The sequence below is a fragment of the Populus euphratica genome, unplaced genomic scaffold (assembly GCF_000495115.2).
Source record: "Populus euphratica unplaced genomic scaffold, PopEup_1.0 scaffold233.1, whole genome shotgun sequence".
Lineage (NCBI taxonomy): Eukaryota > Viridiplantae > Streptophyta > Magnoliopsida > Malpighiales > Salicaceae > Populus > Populus euphratica.
The window spans coordinates 214,926-237,573 of record NW_011500116.1 but is presented as its reverse complement, the minus strand read 5'-3'; the positions used below and the strand labels follow the sequence as shown (position 1 = coordinate 237,573).

Sequence of the window (22,648 nt, the reverse complement as noted above, 5' to 3'; positions counted from 1 at the left end):
CCTTATATAATAACCTAATCTCAATAGACTCAACTTTTCCATAATTTTTTCATTTACAAGTAGAAAGGAAACAAAATGCATAAATATATTTATAAAAACTCTTTCCCAATTTTTTATTAACTCTTAATAAAAAAAATATACACAAATTTATGTATGTGCTATGCACAAAACTTGCATAATACATAATATAATATCACAACTTATTTATAGAGTTGCTATGTGAAAGTTACAAAGGAAACCTTCCCTTTATTTCCAACATTAATTAGGCAATTTGCCTATAATTCTCCATGAACTTAATGGCATCAAAAGCATCTCCGGTCAAGCCTCATGTTTGTCCAACCATATTTCTATGATCTGACTATGTTCTCATATACATTGTCATGTTTATAACCATTGTAATCACCCAATATTATGTTGTAACTGCCATACCTATATTGTTAAAACTAACATGTTTCTGTTTGGCTTTGATAGCCCATTGCCTATGCCAATATGGAATATAAACTACCTCTATATTTTTGTTAATATCAACATGACTGTCATTTTTCTATTGCCTTGCTTGCATAGCCTGCTATTAATGTACACCTTATGCACATTTACCCTCTAATGATATCTATCTTCAAATCAAGAAACAAATATTAATTTATTATTAAATTCATATCAACCTCACTTTATAACCACCACTCCTGTCTACTATCGTCCATCTTTATCTCACTCAATTTATCATCACCCTTCCCCACTATTTATCTCCACTCTACTATCGTCCATCTTTATCTCACTCAATCACCCTTCCCCACTATTTATCTCCACCTTTTTTATGCACATAACTCATCCTCATCTACCTATTCCCACCTAGATCTAGAAACCATCAAATCCTTTTAAAAACCATCAAACCATTTTGTCAACATCCATAAATGAGCTTTTGTCTGTTCTGTTTAACAAAGTTATTAAACTCAGTATAAGACCCAAGCTTCAAGTTAGGTGAGTTAACTTAAATTAGTAAAAATAATGTTTTATTTTAAGAAAGTTAAAACAATGTCATTTGAAATATATATATATATATATAAGTCAAATCAGGTTTTTGGCTAGGTTAACTAAGTCATAAGTTGGACTCTTAGGTCATATGGGTTTAATCGGGTCAACTCCCACTTAATTTTTTTTTAAAACTCAATCCAAGCCAAGTCTTTAATCGACCCTTTAGGCTAGAAAGAGTTTAATCACATTATTAGTTGCTATACCTTCTTTGCTATAACTTATAACCACTTTCATATAACAAGTCATATTTGCAAATATACTAAAAGTGAACATCCTTTGTATATTGTTTAAGCAGTCAGAGTATGTTCTCTTTACTATATATTTTATGTCTTTGGATTTTTTTTCTTTCCATAATCTCACATATACGAAGTGTTAGAGAATATTCTGATGCAAAATTAAAAATTAATATTATAGAATATAATTTTAGGTTATAGCTAAAAAAATCAAAATCAAAATAAAAAACTAACACAAAAAGCATAGCCATTTTTCATTTCTGTTATTCAAAAAGCATGGAAATCTTTAATTGGGTCTTTGAAGTTTTGATTGATATATATTTAGTCCTCTTTTTATGATTTTATGTTCCAATCCTAAACTTTATTTTCTCATGTTTTAGTCATCAGGTGATGAGAGATGAGATATAAAGTCATCGGAAAAGAGAGGAAAGAGAAATATTTTGGCAAACTATATTTTAAACATAAGAGACCGATTTTGGTGTCAATTGGTTCATCTTAGGGAATCAAGTTTAATGAGGATGGTTTTCTTTTTAAGACTTGCCCGGAAAAAAGTAGATCTAGACTTGTTAAGTTTTTGTTTTTGTTATTTTAATTTTATTAGAGATTGGTTTCTAACCACATTAGAGGGCATTTTAGGGTTAGAAATGAGTTTATTAAAGTTTTAAAGATATTTTTGTGAATGTATATAGGAGAAAAAAAATTAAAATTTGAGTTTCTGGTTCCATAAACTTGAACGTTGATCTTTTGGTCCCAAGAGATAACTAAAAATATTCATGCAAATGACATATCATTTGCACAAGTAAACATTGTGTCATCTGTTCTATTTAAAAAACCCTTGAGCATATAACATAGTGATTGAAAAATGTTCATATAAATGACGTTGTTTGGAATTATCATCTATTCTATTTAAACAAAACCCTTGAGAGGATGATGTGTTAGTTTTTTTTTTAAAAAAATTAACAAAGCCAGACACTCGGGTATGACATTTGTTATATATATATGATCATATTTGTTTCAACTTAGTTTTTGGTTATTATTGTCTCTCACATTATTTTAAATTGTTTAGTTTATCTTTTTAAAAATAGTAATTAATCTTTTAGATTGTTTCTATAATTTCATAATTCTTTAAAGAGATTATCGCAATTTACCTTTAAATTTTTTTTCTTATTAAATTTTAGATAGACTATCTATACTTGCATGATTCATTTACAAGAATGAAAGTTATATGTACTGAGCGATCCTAATTAACCTCAAATATATATATAAAAGAAAACCTTTAAAGCAAAAAAGACAATAAAGATAAAATATTTGCATCGATATTTATGTTTTGTTTTTTCTTGATAAGTCAAGTTGGTCAACTTTTCATTTAAGTCTTTAATTAGAGTTCACAATTATTTTAAGAATTTATTAATTCATTTATTTTTCATTTTATTTTATAGAGTGCAAACATCATCTTTTCATTTTTCAATACAAAATTTTGTGATACCAAAGAATATATAAAACCAAGCCATTTTTAACAAAAACACAGTAAAACTATTGGGATTTAGTTGACTCCTTCTATTACTATTTCTTTCCAAACTAATTCTTTCAGAATTACTACATTTTGTGTGTGTGTGTGTGTGATATTTTAATATTTTCAATTATTTCCTTGTTAGGCGTTCAGGAGACATTTTATACAACACATACCTTATCCAAACACACGTGTTCATCAATTAATATTTATTTGTTTATTATTGAAATGAATTAAAAATAAGGAAACTAAAAAACACAATAGCTTTAAAGTAATGTATTCTACATTTTTATACACATTCAATTTAAATTTAAATTTGTTATTGATTTTGTAAAATATTACAAATTATATCACTTGATTTTGTGATTTTATTAGTAAAGGACTTAATTGAAAAACAATAATGGTGTAAATGACATTTTTATAGTTTGCTCTTGCACTATTATAACTTCTTTAAAATCTTAGTTACTTGGATAATTAAGAGTTACCATATCCACGACTCTTCTTCGGTCCACGCCAGGAGAATCGGCGACTAAATCTTCTCATCCGCTGAATTTGGCACGAGAGTTTTTCAAGTTGTTTCTCTAAGAGAAATATTAGAGAATTTCTTAACCTATAATTTCGTCATGCATATTTTAGAAAAATCTTATATATATATAAACTATCTAAATCAAGAACAAAAATCAAATAAATTAATTTTTTTGTATGTTTTGAACATTTTAAAAAACAATCATAACCAAACTCTTAAATAAATTCTAAATGTTGCCACTAATTTGTAACTCGATAATTTGGGTTAGAAAAATAGAAAAAGATGGATAATAATGTTAAATTATTGTTATTTTATGTGTTGATAAAGGATTTAGTTTATGTTGAAATCTAATGAATATGGTAATAGTGTTTAGTTACTATCCTAAAATAAAGAAGATAGAGACAATAAAAATAAAAAAGACTAAACAAAATAGAAAGAAAAGATAAAATTATATTTGGTAATGTTTGTATAAGATAAAGTGATAGTTTTTATGTCTTGTATTTTAATTGATGGTAAACAATATAAAATAAAATATAAAAAGTTTATTTTACTCCTAGTATGTTATTATCAAATTTACATATTAAAAAAAATAATTTGAGTATGGAAAATAAATAAATAAAAGTTATTTAGCACTAACCATAAAATATAAGGGTTTGAGTTTTTTTTTTCTTATGTGTACACACACACATATATATATATATTAGATTTGAAGTCAATGATTCACATTTAGATGTGGAAAACGAGAGGATACCTCCTTTTTATAAGGAATCAATCACCCAAACATTGGATGGTGATTTTGGATTAGATTTTAATATCCAACTAACTGCATTCAATTGTTAAACAAATCCCAAGAGTAAAACTATTAATTAATTTCTTAATTGGCGTCAAAGGTTAATTAATTATGATAATCCTCTTAACACATATGAAGTATGTTTTAATCGTCTACTCATGAGTCATGACCATTCCGTGCCAGAGAACTCGTCAACTTTCCTATCTTCTCACACAACGCTTTTATCGTGAAGGGTGAAAAATATGAACGGATTTATTTGAGAAATTGTTGGGAACGAAGGAATATACATATACATATACATATATACAGACATGCATACGCACGCGCATATATATATATATATATATAAAAAATTGATTCCTATGTTCTAATCACAACTAATTAATGACGTGTGAAGGGTGAGAAATATAAATGGATTTATTAGAGAGATATTCTTGGCAAGGAAGGAGTGTATATACACTTCTACGTATCTCACTAGTAAATCCATGGATATATATAGAGTATAATTTAATCTAACAATTTCCTTAATGGATATTTAATTTTTTGAACTAAAACAAAAATCATCAGAGCATCTTATCCTGTCAGTTATTCACTACACGTAGAACTCATCAACTAGGCCAGCCTTTGATCTCTTTCTCTCTCTATATATATGTATGTATGTGTGCATCCTCTTCTCTATCTCTGATAAAGTCTCCCTGAGATTATTGATCTGCTAAGATGGTGTCTGCTGAAGCTGCTCGTAACGTTGTTGGGATTATCGGTATATTTTCTTTGTTCAACCTTCTGTACCCTTTCCGCGCCACTCCATCTGAATATACAACCTTCTCAGATTCGAAAACTAGCTAGGGTTTTACGTTTTCTCTTCTGTTTGTCATGCTTCTCATACAGTTTTGATGTTTTGTTCTTAGGGATAAAAGCTTTTGTGACCGTTTTTCTGACACACATTACATATATATGTTCTTGTCTTTACCTTTCTTCTTCCCTTATGACGTCCTATGAATCTACTTTAAGGTCTTTAACAGGCATTGTTTATACGTCCCAGTGGAGATTAACTTACAAAAAAATAAAACTCATTGCATAGGTTGGAGATTAATTTTGAAAAAAAGATATAAAATAGGTACAAAAATCATTAACACCATTTAATTGACCTTTGATGGATATTTCTTTTCCTTCATTCTATGAAGATAATAGTTAATGGAGAATCTGGCAAATTTGTCTATGGGAAGGGGAAGGGGAAGGGGACGGGGACGGGGACGGCCCTTAATTACTCTGTGTACTTAACTACCTTACGGATTCATGATTTTTTTTTTTTGGAAAGATTAGGAATTTATATTGCAATTTTTTATGTTCTCCTTTTTGTAACGTTTTGTTTTTTTTTTTTTGTTTTTGGCAGGGAATGTCATCTCCTTCGGCCTATTTTTATCTCCAGTGTAACATCTCAGACCATCCATATCCATTTATTATATGCATTTTCAATGTATTTATGCGTTCATCTATTAGTGTAAATATCATTACGATCATACATTCAAGTCCATTTATATTGCATGCATGTATGCAAAGTATGTTCAATATTCAGTTTCAGAAATTGAGAGATTTGCAAATCATTTTTCAAAGCAATATACAGAAACCATTCTGAGCCCAGCACCATCGATACCGCCTTCCACACAGACACACAAAAGAAATTGTTTTTGTTTTTTTTGCTGTTTTATTATCACGACAAACGCAAGCAGTGATATGTATATGGTAGACAGTACTAGTCGTCAGCTGCGTTTTGATTGAGTTAGTTTGCTTACTGTGGTCATGTGATTTTCTCTATCTGCTCGATGGGCTAACATCTGTTCGACAAAACATTGGATGCAGTCCAACATTTTATCGCATTTGTAAGAAGAAAGATGTGGAAGAGTTTCAACCTTATCCTTATGCTGCGACGGTGTTGAACTGCTTGTTTTGGATTCTCTATGGGCTGCCGATAGTTAAACCAGACAGCACTCTTGTTGTGACCATTAACAGTGTTGGTCTTGTATTGGAGCTGATCTACTTGAGCATATTTTGCATTTTTGACACGCAGAATAAGGGGCGGGTAAGTTCCAGATTTTTCCCTTTTCAAGTCTTAGCTTCCAACCTACGGGTGGTGACGTTTTTCTTTCTTCCTCGTTGTCTTTTGCCAGAAGAAGGTTTTTATTGTGCTTTTTGGCGAAGTAATCTTTATGGCCGCTATTGTTGTAATCACTTTGCTAGCTTTCCACACTCATGAGAAAAGAATTCTTTTTGTGGGAGTTTTCTGTGACATCTTCAACATTTTGATGTACGCTTCACCTCTTACTATAGTCGTAAGTCTCTCTTCACATCCAATTCCACCAGCCATGGCATGCATGGCCTGATTTCCTCTCTAACACTCTGTGCTTTAATGCCATGGCCTGATTTCCTCTCTAACACTGTGCTTTAATGCCATGGCCTGACTTCCTCTCTAACACTCTGCTTTAATACATATCCACAGAAAAAGGTTGTGACCACAAGGAGTGTGGAATTCATGCCATTGTCCCTTTCATTGGCCAACTTCCTTAATGGCTGTGTCTGGACAGCTTATGCTCTCATCAGATTTGATATATTCATGCTGGTAAATTCAATATCTGCAAATGTTCCTGATATGGATAGCTAGACTGGTCTGAATCATAAACGGAATTGACCTAATTAACTACACGCATCAACTTGGTCTTTGCAGGTCAGCAATGGTCTTGGAGCTTTCTTTGGTTTTCTCCAGCTCGTCCTTTACGCCTTCTACTACAAATCCACTCCTAAACGTGGTAGTCAAGATGTGAAGCCATCTGAGATCCAGCTCCCCGCTTCAGATGCAGCCTCCAGAGCATGAGGCATGCAATTTGATCTCACCGACCCTGCCCTTGAAGTTCCAGTTTTTGCCTGCAATAACTTTTATTTAATCAACTTCTCTCTTTGGCATCGATGCTCACCTTTGGATTGTCAGGGATATATATACTTCTCATTTTTGGTTTGGGTGAAATGCTGTAGTTGAGTTCTTGGGATATTTTCAAGCTCATTGTGGATTTCACTCGGTTAAAATGTCAAGTTTTGGGTTTTTAAGATCCACAAGCATGAATTCCTTACCTAATTTCTTCACTCCCAACATTAAGTAAGGCAATCAACAGCAAGTTCAAATATTGGAAGAAGGCAGCAATAAAATATTTTGCCACATAGAAAGTAATAGTAAAGCGCTTGGTTCATGAGCCAGTCGATGCCCCAAATATATACACAGAATTCCCAATCTCCCTACAACTAGGCACACCTAAATCAAAACTCTAACAATGTATAAAACATCAATTACATATCATGTACTGAGCTTTGCAATCATATCTTCTACTAGCCTAAGTGCTTTTGTTCCCATTACTTTCTCTCCCTCTGCATCAATTTCTTGCATAATCTGCTCTACAAGCTCATGCTTTGATTGTTTAGCTCTTGACCGATAACTTGTACAGTCCCTCAAAAGCAGCAATAGCTGTTTAGCTTTCTCCTTAGCCCTCCATGTTCCATCCACACTCAACTGAAGCAGCCCTGGAATCACCCCTTCCCTTAAAATCAGCCCTCTGTACTTATCTCTGCAGCTCTGGCAGATGAGGAGGAGAATTCCCACTGCATGCTCTTTGCATTGGGGAGTACCCTCTTCAATTGTTTCTACGAATGCCCGAATTGCATCTCCTGCACCAGAAGTTTGAGCCAGTGCATTCTCTGACGAAGCAGTGATATCTTCAAGAAGTGCCATTGCCTTGTCAACCAACTCCGAGGACTTTTCGTAGCTGTGAATAAGTTGAAGCAAGGTAAAAACTATACCAGAGGAAACTATTGATGGAATAATCTGATGGCAACTTGAGAGATTGTGAAGAGTTGCTACAGCGTCAAGTTTGGCCCGCATGCTAATGCCGTCTGTGTCATCATATTCTCCTCCGAGGATCTTAACAAGAACAGAGATAGCCCCAGAAGCAGCGATTGCGAGCTTGTTCGCCCCACAAGAAGAGATTACTAGGAAAGCTGCTATTATGAGTTCCGTCAGTGACTCGTTTTGACTTTGGAGGAGCTCTAGCAGCGCTGGTATCAACCCCAATTTCACGATTCGGATCTTGTTTCTGGAAAATTATCAAGTTTAATCATCTATCAAAATCTTTTCTCCTGATTCCGCTAATTTTGTTGTTCCCATCAAGAAGACTACCGTGTCTAATTTTCTGCTACTAGTGCAGTTTCGTCATTCTGGTTGGGCAAAAATGCAATCAACAAAGAGCACATACTCACACTGTTGTTCCCTACAAGCAAATAAAGAGAATTTGCCTACAAAAGCGTTGTGCTTTTTATAGCAAGCAGGCGACATTCTATTTGGTACGCAGATAAAGGTCATATGCGATTTATCTCTTTTGTTTGTGCACCACACTCAATATACATTGGATAAATAAACCTGTAACGGATTGAAAGGGAACGATAGACTAACCTTTCATTGCCAAAGGCAAGGCTGAGCAAAGCAAAGAGGGCAGCTTCAATGGCTTCATAATCTTGAGACTGAAGCATTGAAATCAAAGGAGCAATGACTCCTCGTTCAGCCAGCTTATGCCTTTGCTTAGCATTAAGTTTTCCAAGTTGAGTGGCAGCCTGAATCCTCACTTCTCTGTTCCCATTGCAAAGATTTTGAGCTACAAATCCCTCCATGGTATCTCTGTTTCTCTCGTGTAACAATAATTAAGGTGCTAGCTAGTATTATATTGTTGCGTAGTGAAGTTAATATTGATATTGGTATATATTGGTGGTTGCTTGAGAATGTGATGTTAGTCTTTTGTGGGTATCCGTTGTTTCATGTTGAAGCAACTTCTCGCTCTTTATTCAGCTTTTTTCTCGAATCTCTAATTGGGAAATACAACAACAATTCCTAAGAGTCTGCTTTCCTTTTACAGAAGCAAGTGCCTTTTTCCTGCGGTTTTTATGTTTTTCCATCTCCATTTCTTGGAGAATTATTCCCAAATATCATGTGTACGGATCCTATTGGGTCTTGTTTAGATTGATTTTGGGTCTCTATATTCTTTTCCCAGGATTCTTTTTATTATTATTGGACATGATATTATTATCTTTATTGGCATAATGATTAAAGTATTAGTAAATTGACCACTACGTTACGAACTTACAAACATGTACATACGGACATGTGTGATGTCTCTTCAGTGATCGTGGGACCTGCTCTACCTTAAGAAGAAATTAATGAACAACGGTAACAACAAAAAAGCAAGAGAGCTTAATTTCATACAGCTCAAGTTGGAAAGTTGAGAGGGATTCTGTCATGAAAGGAGCCCTGATGACTTGGATGAAAGCAGGCAGCCTCTCGTCATGAACATCATGACTTTGGAGTGTTTCTCGTGATCCAAAGATGACTAATGGGATATTGTAGAATTCTTTCTCTCCAAATTACGGGAAGTGGCAGAGAGCAAGGTAGGAATATTTAGGACTGGAACTGAAAGTAATCACAGTCACGAGACAATAATTTTTTAAGGAATTTGTCTGCTTTTCTTGAGGAGCTATATGGCGGCATTGTCTTTACGGAAAATACTTCTCAAAATGCCCCCCGACATTGCCTTTCCATATGCTTTGATCACTACCAGACCAAGAACGTTGATGCTCTTAAATTTCTAAATGCAGTTCTGATCCCCACTTTCTGGTGTTTTTAGCTCAAAAAGAGTTCTGATGTTGGGGATGCATCTAGTACGAATATTATCAATGAATAATAGCCCAAAATCAATTCATGAGACCCAAGAAAGAATAGGGTTTGTTTTGCTGGAAAAATTAAGAGGAGGAGGAGGAGGAGGGTGGAGCTCAACTCCTTTTTTCACCATATCTCCCATGCAAGAGAAAAAACATGCTTATCATTCTAACCACGCAAGAAAACTCATTGTGTATAAACCCACATTAATCATGAAATAGCAGAAAATAGAAGGACATGAAACTCTTGAGCCTACTTCACTACCAAATATATTACAATTACTAATTAAAAAAAAACTTATTACCCTAAAAAACTATTAGGCCTCACAAACTATTGTGAAAATCCACATAAGAAGGCAAACTTTTTCACTAAACCTATCACGACGAGCATCAAATAATAATTCCACAACAAGATTAATGTTGGAAGAATACATAAAATAGCCACAATATATACATTCTAATAACACTAGCAACATGATATCTTTCCTTTACCAAGAAAAGAATCTTTCATTAAAAATAATACTTCAAATTCCATTCCAATAAAAATAAAATCCTTTAGAAAAAAGTATGTTATTTTAAATAGAATATGCTAACACATTTCATTCTTATTTAAAACGCGTGGGACACCAGGCAATTACCAATTTAACTTCTATCACCTCACCAATTTAAGTCATAATTTAATAGATTATAATAATGGGAGAGATTAATAATGTAAAAAGAATTTATATGTTCAATTCTTTTAATCTTTTAATGTATTTGTTTTGAGTGCCCTTATCACTAGTTACTAATTAAAGACGAAAATGTTTAGATATGCATCCATTTAGCCTATTTAACACATTTCAAATCCAAAGTTGTTTATTAAACCTATTCTTCATCACTATTTTAAAGATTTATATATTAAATATTTTTTAATGTATTTTTTTAGTGACCTTATCACTTGTTAAGGACTAAAATGTTTAGATATGTATACATTTAACTTATTTTAACATATTTCATGTCATAACCTATTTAACATTTTTCTCTCTTTAAAAAATATAAAAAAATATTATTAAAAAATATAACAATAAAAAAAGGATTTTAGAGCACTCTAAAAATGGTTAAAAATTGATTGAGAAGGTTCAAAATTATAAAGATTACAATACGACAATATTTTATTGACTGATGAGAGTCTTGTTGACAAAAAAAATTCAATTTGAGGAAAAAAAGTTCAAAATCAGATGTTTATGGACTCAATTAAATATTATTGAAGGTTTAATTGAATTTATGACGGTTTTGATTGCAAGAAAAATTAATTTTGGAGTTGATTTTGGCTTTAATCAGAAGAAATTAAAGTTCTAGGGTCAAATTATAATTTTTAATAGTTAATTTAATCAAATCAGGGGCTTAGTTGCATAAAGATTGAATTTTGATGGCTAATTAGGGACTTAATTGAAGAAATTCGAAACTAAGGACCAAGCTGAAAAAGACATGTAAATAGAGAGGCTGTAATTAAAACCGAACGAGGGGCCCAACTAAAAAAATTAAAAGTTTATTATTCAATTGAGGGTCAAATTGCATAAGTTCAAGACCAAGGATTAAAGTAAAAAAGACGGTCAACTTTAAGGCTGCTATTTGATTTTTGGCAGGAATGCAATTGTATCGATTTTTTTAATCAAAATTGTAATTTAGAACTTGATTGAACAAGTCATAAATTGATAACTGATTTATATTTTGACATTAGTTTGGCGTTGTTTTTATTTAAATGAAATGACGTATTTTACCCAAAAAGGTGTCATTTCATGCACTATTCCTAAAAAAAAAGGAAAGCTCGAAACAGTGCTCTTGTGAACAGCACCATATGTCTTCTTCTTCCCCTGGATGTGTGAAGCAGTGGAAGAAGAAGACTTTTTCCCGTATTCCACTTCCAGCTCTCTTTTAAAAAGACACCAACCAACCCCACTTAGCCGAAACTTTTCACGTGTTGGAGAAAAGGAAGGAGATGTGTTCCTCGGGAAGTTTTTAAGGCGACAACATAGCGGCAGCCCTAGCCACATCCTTCCCCCATTTTTGCCTATAAAAATAGGGGGCATGATGAAAAAAGAGACACAAGAGAAAAGAGAAGGCAGAGAATAGAAAAGAGAAGAGAGAAAATAGGAGAAGAAAACAAAAGAAAAAAATAGGAGGGAGAGGAAGAAAAAGGAGAAGCATTGCCACCACCTCTACCACTGCAAGCCTCCACTTCTGCCACTACAAGCCACCGCCGACGATAGCAGCCACATATCCCTTTAGCCGAGTACATCTCTTTCCTTCTCTACTCCGTCCATTTTTTTTCCTTTTATTAGCATGTCCAAAAAGGTGTCATTTCATGCACTATTCCAAAAAAAAAAGGAAAGCTGGTCCGTTTCATTTTACATGTTGGGCCAGTGCTGGTCCGTTTCATTTTATGTTGGGCTGAAGCCAACTAAGCTAGCCGGTTTATTTTGATGTTGGGCCGGTGCTGGCCCATCATTTTTTTTTTTATGTTAGGCCGTGCTGGTCCATTCCAAATAAATATACCATAAAACTATAAATCTGGTATTAAAATACCCGGTTTTCTTCAAAACTTCCAAACATACAAAAAAATTTGAAAAAATAAAAAATATTTTTGTGCATGCAGCCAAGTGTCTCAAAGCTAAAAAATCATATCGTGTTTTTTATACATAAAAAAAAATATCTTAGCATGCATTTTAGCTTTAATAACTAGTTTATTAAAGTTAAGAAAACATTGACCAAAATTTCAAAAACAACAAAAATTTTATTTTGTTTTGTTTTAGTATCAGAGATTACGAACTTATACATTAAACGTATTCTCAATATTAAAAATGTATTTTTTTACGACATAAAACAATTAGGTTCTTACCCGATAACATAAGGATTTGTTTATAGATGAGGGCTTTTCTTAAACTTTAGACAGACCAATAATTAGAAACCATAACAAAACCTTAGAGTTATCAGACAAAACAACGCATCTTATCTTAGGTATTGCATATTTGACATGTTAATATCTTCTTTTAACGCAACTAGTCTCCATACCCCATCTTTGAGACCAGTTAGGGTTCCTAATAACCAGAATATTAGGCGGCAACTCTCGTTCTAATTTTTCACTGATAAAAGATAAGAATTCTTTGTCTCTTTATATTTTGCCAGAATATATTATGCATCTGTTTATACTTATAAAATTTTTTAAGGGTGGATGATCGTCGCGACTCCGCACACGTGCGACATTTCAAATCCAAACTTGTTTACTAAACCTTTTCTCATGGCTATTTTAAAGATCACTAATCATCAACATATTATAACCAAATTACTGGAATGATATATTCATAAATACTTATCTCACTCAAATGTCATGTTAAAATCATGAATAATTGTATTTTTTATACCTTAAAAAATATATAAGAATAAAATAACTAAACTAGTAATATAATTGTATCGTGTATATGATGCTTTGTCCTAACTTATTTTATTGGATTTAGGTTTTTATGACACTCATGCTCTAAATAGCTAGAAATGTTAATTTTTTAATTTTTTATTCTTTCTATGCTTGCATGCCATGAGGCTTAATTTTTTTTCATTTGTAGTTAAGCTCTAAAACAAATAATGTTATGCAATTTACTCTTCAAATAAATGCAATTTACTCTTCAAATAAATAATCTTAGCAAATTAACTATATATGGTATTTATGATTAAGTCATAGATATCCCTTTAGAAAAAATAGATTATTCATATCATGTAGTACTTGAGCATGAAAAAGTATCCCTATCACAACTCGTTGGGTTTCCAACAACAATCTTCACCATCAATCTTGGTATCATCCATATATTATTACACTTAGGATGTTCTTCCATATATTGATCAAGATAAAATTTAATTAAATCTAGTCTTACATTGTGCTATTTTTCATGTAAATTTAAGGGGTTTATTGAGATTTTAGAGCTTGGTATATTAGTACTATGTTGCTCATGCTTGAATATAAATATTAGTTATGGATATGTATTTGAGTGCTAAACTTATTTAATAAATATTTTAGGCGCAAGGTAATGAATACATTAAGCTTATGCAGCAGATTACATGAGTGTATTGACAAAAGCAATAAAGAATAGCCAAATTGACACAAACCATTTTGCATTACCAACCCATTTCTCTTTGGTTGGGAGATTGAGCATGTACAGACCTATATTATTGTACTTTTATTTGGGTATATTATTTAGGTTTTATTTATGTTATGTATTTAAAAAATTTTATTTAGTAGGTTAAAAGCGTAATGAGTGGTTATTTAATGATTTATTATTAATATAAAATTTTTGACATTATGACAAGTTTTTTTTTATGAATTGGTATAGACATTTGGTTTTTTTCTCTTAGTTTTCTCTTATTTCTTTTAGCGTTTTTCTCTTCTCTTCTTCAACTCTTTTAAACACACACACACACACTTTTTGGCTTCTTCTTGCACTCGACTTCTTTCAAATCTTTATTTTTCCTATGTTAGTTTGACAACATCCTTTTTTTTAATCTCTTCAAATATCTTATTAGCTAACTCAGTCTATTTAAATACACTATGTTTCAAGTAATATGTAATAGAATATATATAATAGTCTTAAATCCCTTAATGAAATGACAATATAAAGTAATAAGCTCATGAAAACTATAAACCTTATGAATGTTTTTAGGTATAGATTAATTTACAATTGCTTAGACTTTTTGGGGATTAATAGAGATTCTTTCACATCATACTTTAAACCTTAAGAAAAACACTTTATTACTAAAGAAGGAATGCTTTTTTATATTAGCTAAAAAAACTTTCCTTAGATTGGTGTAGACTTGAATAAGGTGACCAAAATACTTTTTTTTTTATGAATAAGGATATCATTAAAATATACCCCTAGAATTTTTCTATTGAAAGGCCTAAACAGGTGTGTTATTATTCTTATAAAAATACTTGATGCATTAAAAATGGATGGATAATCCCACATATAACCCATCTTTAGTTTTATTGTAGTTTTCCATCAATCCTTAGAATTAATCCTAGTATAATGATACACACTTGTTAAGTTAATTTTGAAAATAAATAAATTAGACTTTTGCTATCATATCCAAAATATCATCCAATCTAGAATTGGAAAATGATACTTAATGGTAATCCTATTGATGACTTGACTATCTATATAGATCCTCTAGACGTCATCTTTTTTTGGTGTTAAGAGGACAACTACTACATAATGACTTAAGATTTACCTTATAAAACCCTTGTATAATAACTCATTAACTTGCATTTTCAATTCGACATGTTTAATAGGTTCATCATATAATAATGCATGTTTAGCAATGTAGTATTAGGGATAAAATCTATGACATGTTGGATGTAATGCATAAAAGGTAAGGAATGAGGAATTCAAGGGAAGTGATATCTTGAAACTCTTTCAATTATATCTTTACATGGCTCATCTGAAGAGCTTTTTATAACTTCATTGGCAACTAAGGTAAAAATAACAAATTCTTCATGAACCTCCATTTCAAGTTCCTTAGGATTTATTATGTTAAGTTATTTTTTATTTCTATCTTTTTATCATCATCTGGCTTTAGTGGTAACTTAATATGTTAGATCTTTTTCCCTTTAAAAATGAAAGAAAAAGAGTATAATAAACAAAAAATGGTAAACTCTAGGTCATATTACAAGGCCTACCTAAAATGAGGTGCTTTATATCTATTAGAAGTGCAGTAGTCTAGGAATTTAATAGGAAAAATACATCTATATTTGATTATAATTAAGATGTTTTTAACTTATAAGACAATATATGGCATAGAGTAAGGAATAAAATTTAGGCCTAAACAAGTTACACTATCATAAAATAATGTATTGATATAATTCTCACTATCTATAATGAACTTATAATTTCCATCCCCATATTAATATAGGTGTAAAATATATCAATCCCTTTTAAACTTTCAGTTTTTTTAAGGTTATGTGAGGACACATCTAACTACACTCAATCTAGTTGTCCCAAGTTCTGTAATTGTATGCTTAATTTGAGTGAATAAAGATCAAACATAGCCTAATAAATTAGGACTATCTTTATCCTACTTATCTAGAGCCTGAAAATTCTTTAGATCAGGTTCATATACTTGATCACTATAGTTATTCTTTTTACCACTATTTTCTTAATGTTTGATAAACTAGCTCTTGTTGGTATAGTTGACTATGTAATGATCAAAACCATAATATTTAAAACACTAAACACTTGAATTCATTTTAAGTGCTTCATTGAAAACACCTTTACCCTTGTTTTCTGATTAGTACTTAAAATTGTATTTTTATCAAGGTTTTATATCATCATTTTGCACAATAACTCTTTAACTAAAGCATGTTCTATAATAGCATGTCTAATACTATAAGATACCTTTAATTTATGATAAATATTCATTTTAAATGCAAATCTATCATATAAATAAAAGGATTGATTGATGAGTTTAACTACTGAAATTGAGAAGATAAAGAGAGGGCTAAGTTTAAAAAATAGTTACTGGTTCAGTCCAAATTAGAACATTGTTAAGTTATTGGGTCATATCTGGAGCTGTAGATCTTGAATTTCAGTTTGATTTATATGACTATAAAGCTATGACATAGACCTAAAACATTCATGAGAGTCCAAGATTCAATTTTTCCATTTGGAAGTCCAAATCTTAGCATCAAAAGAGAAGTTCGAATATATCCTGCAACTCATATACTATTCAGTGTTTAGCTTATATCTCAAATTCTAGAAGTCCAAATGCACTGATTTTTTTTTTATTGGAAAGCTGAGACAATTTCCTAGAACTTTTATGATCTGTTCAAATTCTAACGTTATCAATGACATTTTATTCAGACAAGAAGATAAGGATTGTCACCAAAGATGTGGCCACCCACTCAACAATTAGTCATCAAATCAAAAGTCTTAAATTTTAGCCTATAAAAGGAGGCATTTGTCATGCAATTAAGTATATTGATTTTTAGATCAAGATCATGTTCTTGCTCTCTTTATATTTTTGTAATGCTTAAGTTTTGCTTATATTAATCTCTTATTTATGATTTTCATTTCCTTTTCTTTACTTGGTTAACTTATATTTTATTTATGTTCTTATGTTGTTTATTGATGTTTCTCTCTTTCATTATGTTTAATTAAGTTTATCATATTAAGGTGAAAAAGTTACACTAATAGTGTAAACTCAACATGGACTTTAATGTTTGATACTAACATGTTTTATATTTATTATCTTCTTTACTTTTAATACTTTACTTATTAAATGGTTAATCTAGATTTATATTTTATAACCCTTAATACAATAAATACTTGACACTTTCATAGCCCAACCATATGATATAACCGATACACGTGATGTGAAAGGAACTTGATTTGTTGTTAATATAAGTTATAATCATGAATACTTAACAACATTTACAAGTATCTAGAACTTGAGATATGGGCTGAACACTGAACAATGTCTGGGGTGTATGATAGATTTGGACTTCTTTTTTGATGCTAAGATTTAGACTTCTAAAAGGCAGAACTGAGTCTTGGACTCTTTATGAATATTTTAGGCTTATGTCTTAGCTTTCTAGTCATATAAACCAAATTAAAATCCAAGATCTGCAACTCCAAATATAACCGAATGACTGAATAATGTTTCAATTTGGACTAAACCAGCATGTCTTTTCTAAGATTAGCCCTCTCTTTGTCCTCTCAATTTTAATAGTTAAACTCATCAATCAATCCTTTCATTTAAGTAATAGGATTGCATTCAAGATGAACATTTACCATAAATTAAAGGTATCTTATATTTATTAGATATATTATTATAAAATATACTCTAGTTAAGGTGTTATTGATACTTCAAGTGCAAAATGATGATATAAAACCTTGATAAAAAATACACTTTTAAGTATTAATAAAAAATTAAGCACTAGCAAAATGTCAAGACTTTTATTTGAGAATGTGATAACCTCATAGAAAGCAAATCGAAATAAATTGTGAAGACAAATTCAAAATCAATAAAATATTAAAAACTAAAATTGAAAAAAAAAAAGCTAAAAAGAAAAATATTAAAAACTAAAATTGAAAAAAAAAGCTAAATTTTTTTTAATTAAAATAGATGTTTAAAAATTAAGTATCAATCAATTGTCAAGATATTTATTTAAGATAATGATAAAATTATAGAAAAAAATGAAACAATTTATAAAAAATAATTGAAAATTAATAAAATATTAAAAAATAAAATAAAAAAATAAAAATGATTCAATCAAGATAAAAAATTAAAAGATATAATTAAAACAAAAAGAGAACCACCTTCTCTATTTATATAATCAGTGAAGTAGCCGGGCAAAACACAAATTATTTTAGTAAAATAAGTAATTCTATTTATTAATAAAAGCTTTGAGAAAACCTCCCACTCCAAGTGCATGCCAGGAGTATTCATAGCAACAAAGCACAAAATATCATTTCTTATCTACTAAGAGCTCCAATAATTTTTCTTAAAGAAAATTCATAAAGTGAAATTTGATTGTAATGCTAGGGCACTTTTTATTGGAAAAAATTCATCATTTACCAAACAAACTCAACTTTACATCTTCAAAAGAATCCAATATCAATGAAATTATAATAAGAAAATTAAAAAAAAACATAATATAAATATAGTATCATTAACACGCGTTATAAATTGACATTTGTCATGTTACTACGACATGAAGTTTTTATTAATATGTATTTACTTCGGTCCTATATTTTATTTCTTATAAAAAGTATTTAATTGAAATTTTGTGGTCATCATACTTTAAATTAAACAAAATTTAGTCTCTGATAATGTTTTGTAAATTATGTTTTTACATGTCAAATCATTAAAATTTGTATCCCAAGACAAATAAATAATAATTATAGAAAAAATTCAATAAAATAAAAATAATATTTTAAAAATAATAAAAATAATTACATCAATAATACCAGTCCAATAAAAAAAATATCAAGTATTCATATTACTTTGAGATAGAATTCATTACTGTAATATTATATATCTATTATAAAAAAAATCTTATTCTTATTTTTTATTTTTTATCTCAATTTTGTTTAGGTTAAGAAAATAAAAGTAAATTTTCTTATTTGGAAATAATAAAAAGAACTTTTTAAGCACAAACAAAAAAGTAGGGAAATATATGAAACTTTAACCCCTAGTTTGAAAATGAATTGGTGGACAAGAGAAATAAAAACTTATAAAGTTTTGCAATTTTGCATATTTATAAACAATCTTTACTTAAGTTCAAGGCCCAATAATATTTAATTAAACTGTAATAGATATAATAACAATAATAATAATAACAATAACAAAAAAAAACAATGATCATCTTTTTAAATATTTATAACTTACTATTGGTCATTTATTTTATGTTGTTTTATAATTTATTTTAATTTTTTATTATAAAAAATAGAAAATGAGGAAAAATATATAGGAATATAAGATGAAAAGATTGATGAGAAAAGAAGGTATTTTTAGAAACAAAATACTACTAATTTAAGCAGTCAATACAAGTTAAAGAATTACTTAATTATTTTTTATAATACAAAAATATTTTATTTATTTTGATACAATTAATTTATAAGGATAATAATTTGAATCAATATAGAAAAACAATTCTAACATTTTCATTCATTTCAGACAAGTTGATCAATCAAATCTCTAACATGCCCCTTCTTTTTAATCAGTGTCCTTGCATAGTATCATTATGTCTTTCTATCAAGTTTTTTCATTAAAATTAACAAAATTATATTTTTTTTCATTTCAAAATTGTCTTTAAGTTATATAATGTTACAATAGAAGATTTCCTAAAAATTAATCAAAATAATTTTAGAAAACAAAAGATTCAGATTATACAAAATCTTAAATTTTAAAATAAAGAATTTAAATTTTTTGAAAAATTCAAAATTTACTCTTGAAGTGTTCAAGGATCTTTTAAGAGCAAAAAATAATATTATATCAATTGGAATAATAAACTTGATAAAAATATATATTAAAAAATAAAAAATATGTATTATATAAGGATATTTTGAGCAATAATTTATCCTGTCATTTCCATCGGTCGTATCGTATGAAAAGCAGAACGCTACCGCAAGCCAATTGCAAGTGGATTTTTTTAACGATGGAGCCATGGGTTCATGAAAGATTCGATAGCAACGGCCGGGTGGTCACTAAACCTTCACATCAAAGCAAGTCAGTCCTGTTCTGCTTCAATTCATGGAACTTGAACCGCCGAGCTCACCACGATTTTCTGATCTAGATTCGGGGTCACTGTGGCCCGAATCCAAACCCGATATCTGCGTTAAGAAAAATCTAGGAAAATAAAAATATGGTGACTTATGTTAATATGTGAAATGCAAAGACCCTGAGATATTATATTGACATGTGTTAACTCGTTGAATTGACAATCTAGATAATGAAAACGATTGCAATGACCTAACTCAGATGGACAACTTGCCTCTTTCTTTTTCCTTCATTTATCGTCCCACTGGTTGGGTCTTGATCGGGTAGCAATTGATCTTGGATTCAATTAAAGAAAGGGGATAAAATCTAAGAAATAAATAAATATTAAATTATAAAACTAAAAAAAATAGACTAATATGTCGACAAATTTTATAAATTTAGATTAATCTTTCAAATTTATAATTTATAAAATCTTAAATCCTGAATCAATTAAAAATTTTAATTTACAATTAATTTAATATTGGAGTACGAAATTATAAAAAGAATTGAAATGAAAAAAGTTCCTAAAGCATAAAGAAATGTAATAAAAAGAATATGGATCAAATCTTATTGAAAATAATTAAAGGAGCATGAAATTGTAAAAAAAAATCAATTCTAAAAATTATCTAAAACAAAACAAATAATAATTTTAAAAAATAAAAATAAAATCTAACAAATAAAAAATTAAAAGAGAACAAAATTAAAAAAAAATACTGAAGGATGAAACAAAATAAACATTATCTTAGAAAAAAAAAAGCTAGCCCAAACAAATTTTCTAAATTTAGAATTGATTTTTTACTGTCAATTTAACATTGAAATATAAAATTGTTAAAAGAATTGAAATGTAAAAAGTTGCCAAAGTAGAAAGAATTGCAATAAAAAGTATATGGATGAAATCTTATAAGAAAAAAATTGAAGGAGGAGGAATTTGAAACAAAAATCAATTTTAAAAATTATCTAAAACAAAACAAACAACAATAAAAAAATAAAAATTAAATCTAATAAATAAAAAATTATAGAAGGATAAAATCAAAAAACAAATAAATACTGAAGAATAAAATAAAATAAACATTAGCTTAGAAAAGGAGGGGGGGGGAAGCTATCCCAAACAAATTCTCTAAAACTAGATTAATTTTCCAAACCTGCAATCTAAAAAATCTTAAATTTAGATTTATTCGAGATGTTTAATTTTTTATTAATTTAATTTTAAAAGATAAAATTATAAAAATAATTTTAATTTTAAAAGTTGGCAAAGCAGAAATAATTACAATAAAAAAATAAGGATTAAACCATATAAAAAAAATTTAAAGAATAAAATTGTAAAAAAATAAAATCAATTCTAACAATGATCTAAAACAAAATAAATAGTAATTAAAAAAATAAAAACTAAATTTGATATATAAAAAAACTCAAGAATAAAATTAAAATTTAATTTTACAAATTATTTCAAATAAAAAACAATAATAAAAAATCATAGATTAAATTTTAAAAAATATTTTAAAAATCTAGAATAATATACATGGAAATCGAGATGGAGAGAGAATAAAAAAAATAAATCCACTAGTGCTAAACTGGAGGTCAAAAATGCAATGCGTGCCGCCAAGAAAGGAAGTGCCTGCCGATATCATTTCAATCATACCAAGAAAGTTCACCATTGGCTGCTAAACACTGCCTTAGTCAACAAAGCATCCCATATGCTGATGCTTGCGATGGACGTGTTAATCAAATTTTATTTTTAATATTATTTGAATTTATTAAATTATTGAATTAACTCTAAATCAACATGTTTATATATAAAAAAAAAGGATTAAAATACAAAATAGCCAGTGGAAGACAGTTCATTAAGTTTTGCTTCTAAGTGTATTTTTATAATTGGATTGTGCTAACCATAAGAAAAAGGCAAAAATAATTAATTTTTTAGTTTTTAAGAATAATTTAATAATTGTATTTTGCAAAAAACAGTGAAATACTGGCTTGTCTCAGGGATATTTTATAATAACTAATAAATTATATGAAAAGATCAATTTACTTTTAAAAACAAATTTATTAATTTTTTTAAGAACAAAAAAACATTTATATTGGTGCGGTGAATAGTAAAATGCTTTTAGCCATAATGTTTTTGCCTTTCATTTAAGTTTTTTTTTTTGTTATATTTGACAATTATTTTATAGGTAATTTTACATTGTCATGGGTTAATAACCAAGTATTTTTTTTATGTTTTGTTTTTAATTTCTTGTAACCAAAACCAAATTATCAAAACAACAAGTATCTTGGAAAAAATAATCATTGAAAAAATACCTTTGTGGCGGGATTTAAAAAGAAAAACAAATTGTATATGTTCGGATTTCACATATTTATTTTAGTTTCCCTCTACTTCCAAAGGGCTTTAGAATTCTCCCCCTCAAATTGTTACGTTGATTACTGATATGTCATTTAAAACAATGGTTATTTAGTTGTCATCCAAATTCTATTTGAAATTTTGTTTAAAATGTTTAATAAATATATTTAAGATTAGATTTTTATTTCAAATT

At 29.3% G+C, this 22,648-nt stretch overlaps 2 protein-coding genes across 2 annotated transcripts; one reads left to right on the top strand and one right to left on the bottom strand.

Annotated features, from left to right (window-relative positions):
* The first annotated feature begins 4,786 nt into the window (after window positions 1-4,786).
* On the top strand, window positions 4,787-7,190 carry LOC105109954 (bidirectional sugar transporter SWEET6b-like). The gene is made up of 6 exons (XM_011004826.1): window positions 4,787-4,851; window positions 5,485-5,521; window positions 5,952-6,171; window positions 6,260-6,421; window positions 6,589-6,708; window positions 6,814-7,190. Exons 1-6 carry the CDS (start codon window positions 4,809-4,811, stop codon window positions 6,958-6,960), a joined length of 729 nt encoding a protein of 242 aa, XP_011003128.1. The 5' UTR covers window positions 4,787-4,808; the 3' UTR covers window positions 6,961-7,190.
* A 66-nt stretch (window positions 7,191-7,256) lies between these two features.
* Window positions 7,257-9,018, bottom strand: LOC105109953 (ARM repeat superfamily protein). The gene is made up of 2 exons (XM_011004825.1): window positions 8,584-9,018; window positions 7,257-8,227 (listed from the first exon to the last, which is right to left on the bottom strand). The coding sequence occupies exons 1-2, from the start codon at window positions 8,796-8,798 to the stop codon at window positions 7,435-7,437; spliced, it is 1,008 nt and encodes a 335-aa protein (XP_011003127.1). The 5' UTR covers window positions 8,799-9,018; the 3' UTR covers window positions 7,257-7,434.
* Window positions 9,019-22,648: the final 13,630 nt, after the last annotated feature.

Excerpts from the sequence above, each read along its gene's own strand:
- LOC105109953 (XM_011004825.1), bottom strand. The coding sequence starts at position 8,798 with ATGGAGGGATTTGTAGCTCAAAATCTTTGCAATGGGAACAGAGAAGTG. Across the intron at positions 8,228-8,583 it reads CTTGCCTTTGGCAATGAAAG|AAACAAGATCCGAATCGTGA; the intron begins GTTAGTCTATCG and ends ATAATTTTCCAG.
- LOC105109954 (XM_011004826.1), top strand. The coding sequence starts at position 4,809 with ATGGTGTCTGCTGAAGCTGCTCGTAACGTTGTTGGGATTATCG. Across the intron at positions 6,172-6,259 it reads ACACGCAGAATAAGGGGCGG|AAGAAGGTTTTTATTGTGCT; the intron begins GTAAGTTCCAGA and ends GTCTTTTGCCAG. Across the intron at positions 6,709-6,813 it reads GATTTGATATATTCATGCTG|GTCAGCAATGGTCTTGGAGC; the intron begins GTAAATTCAATA and ends TGGTCTTTGCAG.